Below are 11576 nucleotides of genomic sequence, written 5' to 3'. Positions count from 1 at the left end.
GCGGTACGGAAAATAGATGGACGCACAAAAGCTTTTTAAAATTCAGTATATATATTTTATTTAATTCAATGTGTGTCAATATAGCTTGTTATAACCATGACATGATTGTATTCTTATTTTTACATGATTATTACGATGAATGCGAATAAAATAGCAATATATGATACTATTTACCATGCATATGTAACGCTCATCTTCTTGCTGAAGGTTGGAGGTCATGGTTTGCCAGTAGCACCGGTTTTTAGCATTTGTTGTTCCATGTGTTGATGTTATCAATCCATTTGCATCATGGTCTACCGCTTTCCCTTTATTCTTCCTTCTTGGAGTTGAGTTTGAAATTGGCCGTGTGTGACGGTGTGACCAAAGAGCATGTTTTTCCTTTCCATAATATCCTTTAAAAGCTTTCTTTTTGTTGATTGTTGAGCCATTGCTCAAACTTCTTGGTTTTTCTTTCTTCCCAGGATACCTTTACCATTTTAGGTACACATCTCAAAAGCTTGTAATCTTTTTGCGGTTGATTTAGTTATTGTCCAAGTTTCAGATCCATATAATAAAGTAGACGTTAGCATTTAAGTATTCTAAACCTTCAGTCTAAGCCTATTTTCCTTGGTGTTAGCACTGAGTACATAATACTTAAAGCCCTTTTGGCAATAGCTATTCTCCATTTAACTTCTTTCTCACATGATCCCTCCATTTGATTCCCTCAGCTTGTTCAATATTTTCACCATCTACAGTTGATATAGAATATATACGGTGCATGATCTTGGTCACAAAAGTGTACTGATTCCAAAATTACCATTATGATTATTATTATTACATTAAGGCCTACATTATAGCCACTTTATTCTTTGTATCATTGTATGACATCAAAAAGTCTTTTCAAAGTCATTTTCTTCTAAAATGTGAATGAGCAAAGCTTTAAATGTTAATGCATGACTGACAGCGTATTTCAAATGCAGCATGGAAGGAAGAGAGGTCAGATGCTGAGGTGACACTATACATGTGTTGCACTATTTTTAAAAAGGATATTTAGATGTTTTATGGTACACTTGTGCTTCAGTGTTACACGCACACCATCGGTAATTTAATATCATGACACCTCAACTAGAACTAGAAGACACCTGACACAGATTGGAGGCCCCTCACCGCACTGCAATGTCTGTAAAGTCCAAGTCAGCGCTATCGCTCCATGTGGCTGCCATACATTCATGGACGCCATGCCAACAGGTGGCTCTCAGTCGCATGGGAACTAAGTCAAGCAAATGTTGAACTTTTCAGTGTTAACTGACAATGTCAGGACTGTAAAGACTACAGCTGTGGGTTTTATACCACATTTGATCACGCCAAGGCCCATGAAGCTCTTCAATAGCAACTCTCACATGTGGAACGTATCATTCTCAGCCAATCACTGGCCGAGAATGTTACGGAATTCCCACTTCTTCTACTATCCACCCCTATCTGTTCAATTATAACCACTATTGATTTATTTAATCATTTACTGTCATTAGTAATCACAGTAATGGCAGCCCTGTTGACTAGAAAGGAGCATTAGGCCACATTGAAAACAAAAAACATTTTTTAAAATGCAACAGTTACTAGTATTTTTTTTAATTATTACTACTACTAGTAGTAGTAGTAGTAGTAGGAAGAAGCACAGTAATAGCTGAGACATACTCAAAGAAAAATCAGTTGAGAATTTTTTATACACTATCAGAAAAAATATTTTTTGTTAAGAAAAAATATGCAAATAAAACCATAAACGTATGACAAACTATGAAAAAGTTTTGTTTTTTTTTTTTTAAAAAAAACAAATGACCAAAAAAAGTATTTTTAAAATAAAGACAACACAATAATAAATAATAAATCCACAATTTTCATCAATAAATGTCAAAATTCCCTAATTGGCTAAGAAGCACTTTTTGCTTGATCATTTCCGCTTTACATCACATACTATCATATTTTTTCATCTTTTATAAGTTGCCTCAACACGCCTTCCTACATCAGGCACTGTGTGGTTGGAGCCATACACCACTTACTGGACTTTCAAAAACATTACTATGATTAATTGTGAGGATTAAACTTGACTGTTTGGCTCTTCTCCGTCAAAATTCTCGCCAGGTCAAGTCAACATCTTCCAGATGACTCACTGCACAAGATATCAAGTGATGCCTGCATGGATTGGGGGGGTGGCCAGCACCATTGAAAACCATGAACAAACACACAGCCACACCGTACTTAAGTGCAAGCAACTGCAAGATTGGGATTCACATTGTGTGTCACATGTTTGTACCTTGGTCCAAGCGGTGATCTCCATTCCAGCTTTTAGACACACTGTAACTACAACATACTACAGAGAAAGAGAAATAAGCTTAGTTTGCTGGCACAAGGCGCAAAAAATACTTCTGACGTCCTCCAGAGACAAAAGGGAGTAAAAGTTGATGGTGTGTGTGTCAGACGGAGAAGTGAACGGGCCCCCACGAGGCGGCAAGCATCCAACAAATATTGTGCAAAAAAGGCATACTCACCGTGTAGACCATGTTTCCAACAAAAAGGTAGTCATTGCCTTGGCCGTTATCGAAGGGCGAGTCTGTGCAGAGCACACGCACACACAAACATTTAACAAAAAAAGCAAAAGAAAAAGTAGGATTTTATGCATAAATGTCATTTACCGTGCTCTAACATTTTCAGAGGGAACCAAAAGAGAATAATGGAGTGAATCAGTGCATTGATGCAGTGACCCCAGAACACCTGGAAAGGAGAGAAGCAGGTGGAGAAAAGAGCCCAAGTCAGTGTCAATGCCAAAGCGCGCATGCATGCACACACACACACACACACAAGAGCCCTACTGTAGATAGACATTAACATATATATCTACAGTGCAAAGAAAGACTTCCTTATTCTGCACTCTCATGGGGGTTGTCATGGAAACACCCAAGCCTTGTTTACTCGCTGCCATGCCAAACAAAAAAAAAAAGTCACAAGGCTAGACAAGTCGAAGGCAGAGTTACAGAGCAGTGTGTGTGTGTGTGTGTGTGTGTGTGCACCCTGCTGTTGAAGCCCTCGGCATTCTGGGTGATGCGGTAAAGCTGAGGGAAACGAAGCATGTTCTGCTGGCTACACGGCCGGTCGAAAATCCCCAAAGTGAATGGAGGCAGTGCAGTAAACATCTGCAACACACACCAACATACAATCATTCAGGTTATTTGTGTTTTTCCATTCTAATGTAACGTATAGACTCATGACTGTAAATGACATGTCTGGGCCCCCCCATGGGTTGTGGTCAGAATGCATTGGAAGGCATGCTGGAGGTGTCCTCATTTTTTTGACAGAGATATTCTCAAAAATACACCGATGGTCCACAAGTTTGATCTTCACCATTGTGCCTTCTCCCGGAAATGACTTTATTCAGGCTAGTGATAGGTCGATATGCTAAAATGACCTGACGGTAAGGGGCAACAGCGCCATCTTTTGCTTTGGCATGCAAGCATCTTCAGCTGGACACAGGATAGTAATTTCTTCATTGGTGTAAGTTTGTTTTTAAGAATCCCTGCCTTACAGAGCTCGTCTGTGGCATGCGCTGATAAGAAGACACCAGAATAAGAGATTACAGTTTGACAGCCACAGGTGACACTTGACATTAAGCTCAGTCAAAAGCCTGCGAGGAGTGGAAAAAGTCTTACCACATTGTAGAGGCCGATGCACCAGCGCTCAAACAGGATCTGACCCGAGAAGCCGTTCACAAAGGCAAACCAGAGCTAAGGACACAAAAGAGATGATTGACAGGGGATGAGAGTGCAAACTGTCTATTAAAAAAAAGAACACTGCATTGTGTGTATACACACACACACACACACGGTCGTCTAGTACAGGGGTCCCCAAAGTTGGACACATAATCACGTCACTCACAACATGAGCTGGTCAGAAAGATGGGGGACCGCTGGTATCAAGTAAATTGAGCAAAACTGTCATCGAAGAAATGTGGTGATTGAAGATGTAATAATAATAATAATAATAATAATAACAACAACAACATGTGTGACAGGTGTTCTTCAGTGAGAAACTTGACAGCTGCAGGACCACAACTGTATGTTTAAACCCGGCTCGGGTCACGCCATGGCACTCAACACGTCTCCTACACAGCACTGAACAAGTACACATTTGGAGCCGTGTGTGATTCTAATGGGTCAGTTTCAAAGCCAAGCTTTGTGTGGACATGAAGATCACCTGGAATGGATAAGTTGAAGTATGTGGACTATGATTTTGCCCCAGTAGACTACTTCAACAACAATACGACCATGTTTCACTCATAATGTGGTATATTTTGGACGAGGAGATGTTCCTTTGCAGTGTTTAAAAGTATCTGTTTTCAAATTTGATTTGTATTGATTGCAGATTTTCACATCTGAGTTATTTTGTGAAGTGTTTTTCTTTAACGTCGTCTGATGCCTTTTTATCAGTGTAAGAACAAACCAAACTTTAGATTTCCTGTTTTTTAGGCTCACAATGACCTCCGTTGCTTGCATTTTAATTCCAAAACACAAACACTTATCAAAAAGATGAAAAAGGTTATAAATCCTCAATGTTAAATAGCATGAAACCCCCTACATTAGAGCTCAACGTCTCCACCCAAATTCCTTGTTTGTGTGTGCGTAAATACAGAGGCAAAAATCCGAACCTAATTTGACCCTACTGTATTTTCATTTACAGCTTTCAGCAAATAAATAAAAGATGCATACTGTAGATCGTGCTGCTTTCTAAGGCATTGTCTGCCACTCTGATTAATGAACTGTTCATGTCGAGTTGCTGTTTCACTTCCTGTACCTCCACTGTACTTTCTGGCACTGAATGGAGGCGATGAAGACAATGAAAACACACGCACGCACGTGCGCGCACACGTAAATGTAGCAACATGTGTTTTTACACCTCCATTAACCCAAGTGAGTGGACACAATCTGATGTGAGGACACTGAGAAGACATTCTTGGGAGCGTGCAGCCTGGGGGCTGAGGTTAGATACACAAAATCACACACACACATCCCCCTTATGCTGTCTCCAACAGAGACAGTCTCCAACCTTTGGCCTGCAGGGAGACGCTCATGTGCGATGATAATGCGCGCGCACACACGCACGCGCGCACACACACACGCACACACACACACACAAACTAGACTAGAGACTGTCCCATGAGGAACTGCACCTGCTGACATCCTTAATGCCAGACAGAGGGTTTTGGGGGTGGGGGTGGCACAGCTGCCACCCTGTAGACAGGCAAGGGCAGCTGACCCCAACCTCCATAGACAAACATTTAATACTTTCATTTAATTAACAAAAAAGGACTACATTTAATACACGTAATCTGTCATGATTTCATCTTTAGATGCGATCTTCCTGCTGCTTTTCCATCCCCACAAAGCGTCCCAACTATACACGACACACACGCAAGGTCTCAGCAGCGCCTATCTAAACATTTTGCCTGTACATGCATGGAGCAGAGACAGAAAGCAGACACCACAAGGGCACCTCGTCCATCACTGTCAGCTGTGTGGACAAACAGCTGCAAAACGTCTCTGTTAATGCAACAGTGTGTGTGTGTGTGTGTGTGTGTGTGTGTGTGTGTGCGCGCGCGCGCACCTCAATGATGTAGAGCACCACGTTCTTGTAGAAGCAGTAGAGGATGCACTTGGTGACACGGTTGTAGCTCCAAGCACCGTGGACCAGCAGCAGCTTCTCCAGATAGGAGAACTGTCAATCACACACCAGAAAAAAAAAAAAAAACATAAAAAGAAGAGTCACAGCCTGGAAGCTAGAACACGAAGAATGCCAGTGAAGAAGGCGAAAGTGGAGAAGAGCAGCGTGATAAGGGAGATTGTGCAACATGGCCTGAAGGCTGCCAGATAAACAGTGGAAAGTGACACAATGCTGTTTGTGAGACAGACAAGATAAAGTCAGCAATTAGTGATTACAGAGACTTTCAGCTCAGCCTGGCTGTGAATATTTTCATTCATCCAGCTCATTGTATACAGCTGTCCTATCTAGTCTTGAGCATGAACTGATGAAAACAAAACACTGCCAAAAACACACAGGATCCCCCCCGAAACAACCGCATAAGAGAAATGGTGACAGATCCAAACAGAAGTTAGCCGGGCTACCAGACCTGAGGGTTAATTTTTCTTTACATCTTTGTCACTTGGTTGTGTAAAAAAAAAATTAAACTGTAAAATATGTCTTAAGTCTTTCAAGATGGATAGCTCTCCCTGAATATACAGTATTTATAATAAGCCTACTACTGTATATTTTTGTTGAATTCATAATACAGAAGCAAAATAATAAACGGGACTATTGTAATTGTTTTATTTATATATTTTTTGTTTAACTTTTGATACTGATAATGCAGTACAGTCGTTATTTCATGTCTACAGGGCTCTAATGTTTAAAAACATTTAGAAAGTCAAACAGGATTTCTATGCTATAACTACAAAAATATTCAATTTATTATCATTGAATCCTTTCATGGATTTCATTTATCGGGAGATCTGGAACCACCGCTATAAACCAGGCATGACTGTAGTGAAGAAAAATAATTGGGCAATTGTATTTTAGGTATATTTTTTATAAAAATAATTCAACTAGTATATTAATTATCATTCGTATTATTATAGTATAGGTTTTAGTAGTATAATAAATGTTTTCTTCCCCACATTTTTTCCAGATTATTCTTCCTTAATTTCTCAGTGAATATGGTATCTGTGTCAATGACAAAATTCAGCCGATCAATCTGACGATGCCTTTGAGGAGGTCTGCACTCTACACACAACTGTTTTAAGCAACTGTGATGCATTTGATTGGCATACATTCTGACACATGAGTCCTGTCAGTCAAAGATCTTAACGGCATCCCCATCACGGGAGTCAAAGGTCAGGGGACACAAAGCATGTAAGGATCCAGTGTCTGGCCTGAAGACACGTGCTTGCCAGTCAGACGTGCATCAAAACATCTCAAGGTGCCCTGTCTCCACGCTCAAACTTCCATTCCAGACTTTACCTGCGCGATGGAGTAGTCTGAGGAGTTGGTGGCCTGCATGCCCTCGTTGCCGCTGATGCCCACGCCCACATGAGCCGTCTGGATCATGCCCACGTCGTTGGCGCCATCGCCAATGGCCAGCGTGATTGCCTTCACGTGCTTTTTCACCATGTCCACGATCTCGGACTTCTGCAGCGGGGACACCCTGGACAGACGCAAATTAAAAGACATAAGTACACCTGCAGAATAGAATTGTGTGTATGTGTGGTGGCCTCTGGTGCTACTCCACCCTCGACCTCTATGTATACATGATCCTCTGTCTATATAAACCAGTTCCGTCTCTTCATAGACAATGAAGAAGCCAGCCAGGATCCATTACAACAAGATGCTCCGCTTGGGGGGGGACCCGAGTGATCATGTGGTAGGCCATACATCTAATACAGACATCCCTCTATTATATTTTGTAGTTTTAAAATCATTTTGAGTTTTATAATTGTCACACAAATGGCCAGTGACTTGTGGACAGTTAGGTGCCCCTGCAAAGATGTTTTGCTTAATGGTGGCCATGTTTTTCAACCAGTTTGACACACACGTGCTTGTCAGGCCTCTAATGGTGTGTTCCAAATTTAGCACAGACCCTCAAGTTTCAGTGGGTGTTTTGTTGAGGTGTGTGAGAAAGTTCAAGTCAATCCGACTTAAGGGATTTAATAACGGCGCCACCATGTGGTGTATTTGTGAGAAAAAGTAGCATGTTTTGACACAATTTCACCCTTTTGTATGCAGCGTTTTAGGAGAAAAATTTATTTTTTTGACTGTAGAGGTTTATATATGGAACTCGGAGAGCAAATACTGCAAGTCTAGATTGGTAGCTGTGTAGAAACGAGTGTGGTCTGCCCCCTAACTTATCTTACACAAGACTTGATCTTAGTTGTTGCTGGTGATGTTTTAAAGTGAAATAGATATAAGCAGAAGTATTAGGACACCTGCTATAACACCTAAAAGGAAGCTACAGCTGTGATTGCTTTTATGGGGATTATTGCCCATTTGAGGAGTGAGAGGTCACCGATGTTGGACCAGAGAGGACCTGCTGGCTCAGTCTCCATCTTTGTCCTGGTTCTTCTACACTAAACTCATCCGATCATTTATGGATCATGCTGGAAGAGAAAAATGTCTTGCTAAGGTGAAGAGACTTTCATACATTTAGACAAGCAAAAACATGCAAATCCACGAGTGTGTGTGTTTGTCTGAGCCTTTAAATCTCTTCATCTCTCACACCCTAGCTTTGTGCTTCTCAGGGCGTCTGAGATTGTAGAAAAGTGGCACAGGAGAGATGAAAAGCTGCAGCCGCTACATTGTCTAACAAACAAACGGTCTGGAAGCAATGCGCGCACACACACACACACCTTTTGTGTTTTAAAGCTAATGGAGCCATTGTTAATGTTGGCCATGATGAGCAGTTTCCCTTGGTGCACCTAATAAACGAAATGGAATCAGGTTGCAATAACCAAAAGATGCTCAGCGAGGAGGGAAGAAAGGAAGTAAGGACAAAAACGCAGCGGAAGCTAGAGGTTGTTTGCAAGGCCTTGGAGAGCAGAATCCAGATATGGCCTGGAAATGCAATGAGTCAATTACCTCCTCCTGCCTGCACAAACACACACACAAAAAATACAGTACATAAAAGACCAATGGAAAGTCTTTTGTTTTTTGTTGTGAGTGAAAACATTCAATGCACACAATGTATGAACGGCATGATAACTGAAAATCACAAATACGAGAACATCAGCAACGCGTCGTCCCTGACCTGCAGCAGATGACCGCCTTGCAAGATAAGGCCAGGTCGAGGAAGGCCTGTCGCAGCTCAAAGGACAGCGCATACTTCAGCGTCTGGCCATCGATGATCAGCGCCAGCTCGTTCTCCTTCCGCAGAGAGTCACCCAAGGATGAGCAGTGAGCCGTCAGGGTGGCGCGAGTTGCCTACGACCAGACACAAAGGGACCCAAAAATGAAATTAAGTAACACATGAACTAAAAATTAGAGCTTTAAAAAGATCATGTTGATGGGGGTTAATAAGGAGATTAGCATCTCTGTTGCCAAGGATACCCTGGATCACCTACTTTAGCAGCGAGGACACTTCTTGTGCATGTATGCATTTTTTTTTCAGTGTTTTTTTTTTTTTTTTTTTTTTTTTTTATAAATAGGTTTTCATCATGGTTTTAAAAAGCAAATAAAAAAAGTGTGGAAAGACGACTAGTTATATTTTGGTGGTTATAGAGACTTGATATATTCTGCTTATTTGTAAATATTTTTGGTTTTATTTATTTTAAAATTGTATTATACTGATCAGAACCCATCAAGTGGAAATTCAATTTACACTATGTTGTATCTACACTGTATTGTGTCGGCATAATATACAGTACATTTGTTCGTTGGACATTTGTTTTTATAATATTCATTAACTAAATGCAATTGTTAGTTTTGAATACTAACTACAATAACCATAACAGCAAATATTATTCCTTACTCAAAATATAGAAAACAGTCATCCAAACAGAAACCTTTGTTGAAAGCATTGAGTCAGTGTCAGTAAATGAAAAACATGTGTTTAAGCCATTTAGAAACAAAATCCAGTAAGTGCTTCTGTGTGCTAAACAATAAAGACTGCTGATATAAAGTTCATAGCTGCAGACATGAGGTCAGTGCACTGATGTCCAGTGTGGCACCGGGTCAAAATTCACAAATCAACAGAATGCAGCGGCGGGAGGACAGCAAACAAACGGTGAGCAAAAACCTCATTCACGTGCACCAGTGCAGCACTCAAGTATTTCCATAGAATGTTGTGAGAAAACACTGCAGTCGTCAAACTGTGAGGAGAACAAGCTCGCTACTTTGACTCAGCCACTTAAGCTTTTAATAAGAGCGCAAAACATCCTGTAACAACCTCTTTATGCGGGTTATAGGCCTGTTAAATTCACTCCTGTAGGGCGGTTGGTGACTACAATGTGCATCATAAAATCTCACTGATGCTGCTTCACTGTGGAGCTTCTGAAGCACCGCTTTGTTGCAATGGAGTCTAATAATAAAAAGTTTCTAATTTTTGTTTGATTTTTTAAATCTTTTTGTCTCAGGAATATCACCTCAACTCAAAGTGGCCTTTTGAACATTTTTTCCCATCAGACTGGCAGTCATCGGAGCAGAGCGTCTCGGACGCTCACACAAGACAATTACATGAACAATGCAGCCTTTCTTCACCCTTCCAAACAGCGACGCACGCATGCACACATCTGTCCCTCCTCCTCCTCCTCTAGAAGCTCCTCCCAAATATTCCCCTTTCCTCTTGTTTTCTCAGCCCGTGGCTGTGTTTTTCTTTGTATGCCGGAATTCCTGTTTGCATTCACCTTTCCACCCCCACTAAACATGGCAAAGGAAAACACAAACATAATGAAGGGATTAAAGCAGATTGCAGGTTGTCACAGTCCTGAAACTCAAAAGTGCACGTGTGTGCATTGCCTGCGCTTTCACACACATGCAGTGCATGTTTCCATGCGAGTGTACATGCAGTGCATGTGTGACAGATAACAATCTCAAGCTTGTTTTCACCTCGCTGCACAGGAATGAACACAAAAGTGGCACAACTCAGCACCAAACTACAGTCATAACCACACTGCTAAATGTAGTGTTTCCCATGCACTCATTTATTTGTGGTGTAGATCATGAAAACATAATGGAACTTTCTGTGAATGTAGCTTGTCGTTCTAACTCCATGGCATCATTACTCTGCTTATTAACACACCTCACACACACACACACACACACGGTCTTCCAGAGAATAAGACAACGTAGCAGGAGGAATCAATGTTGTGAACTTACCAAGAAATTAGATTCAGTTGATCAAAAAAGCGATTCAATTCAAACGTTACAATTCTGGCGACTTTTCCAGAAACTAGCATAAAAGCACGTATCGCTTGCTCTTCTCAACATGCAGCGGGTCCTGCTGTGTCCCCCTCACCCATCTAAAAGAACTCACAGGCGGCTCAGACTTGCTTGTGACATAAAAAAAAAAAAAACACCAACCCCAAAAACCCCCCAAAAAGAAGCAACAGATGAAAGTTCATTTGTTTTGCCTTTGTTCATGTTTTTTGTTCACTTTGTCTACCACAGCATCCATAAAATTACATGCACATGCGTCATGGCCAATTATTCATATTAGAAACCCACTGCAACAAACAAATCAAACTGCCACAAACTTCTTTTCCTGCATGTAGAAATATCTGATTATATATATTTTTTTAATAAAACCAGCAGCCTAACAGCGAATGGTTGAAGTAGCGGCTGCTTATTTCCGACTTATTTATGTTAAGTTTGAATCAATAGGCAACCTCGAACTCCAGTCCAGACTTTACTGTCACGGTCAACATCATCATCAACATCAAATGGCAGACATGGGGGGGGGGGGGGGGGGGGGACACAAAAAAAACCAAACTGTTGACTAAATACCTTTGTCATGCTAAATTACCGCTTATTTTTAGAGATCTGAGGGAAAAGGCTGCCTTACTTAT

At 41.0% G+C, this 11576-nt stretch overlaps 1 protein-coding gene across 10 annotated transcripts in view; it reads right to left on the bottom strand.

The window, feature by feature from the left end:
* Positions 1-11576, bottom strand: part of atp8a2 (ATPase phospholipid transporting 8A2) — a 47444-nt gene that overhangs the window by 14324 nt on the left and 21544 nt on the right. For all 10 annotated transcript variants that reach the window (XR_008567311.1, XM_054765045.1, XM_054765043.1 and 7 more), the window contains 8 exons: positions 8822-8994; positions 7042-7225; positions 5632-5742; positions 3681-3755; positions 3045-3167; positions 2670-2748; positions 2526-2587; positions 2291-2347 (listed from right to left, as the gene is read on the bottom strand). Coding sequence is in view for 9 of the 10 variants with exons in the window: in XM_054765045.1 (XP_054621020.1) it covers positions 2291-2347; positions 2526-2587; positions 2670-2748; positions 3045-3167; positions 3681-3755; positions 5632-5742; positions 7042-7225; positions 8822-8994 (864 nt within the window). In the remaining variant the exon portion in view is untranslated. The remainder of the gene's footprint in view (positions 1-2290; positions 2348-2525; positions 2588-2669; positions 2749-3044; positions 3168-3680; positions 3756-5631; positions 5743-7041; positions 7226-8821; positions 8995-11576) is intronic.

Source organism: Dunckerocampus dactyliophorus, chromosome 21, assembly GCF_027744805.1.
Source record: "Dunckerocampus dactyliophorus isolate RoL2022-P2 chromosome 21, RoL_Ddac_1.1, whole genome shotgun sequence".
Taxonomy (NCBI): domain Eukaryota; kingdom Metazoa; phylum Chordata; class Actinopteri; order Syngnathiformes; family Syngnathidae; genus Dunckerocampus; species Dunckerocampus dactyliophorus.
This window is presented reverse-complemented; position numbering and strand designations above follow the sequence as displayed.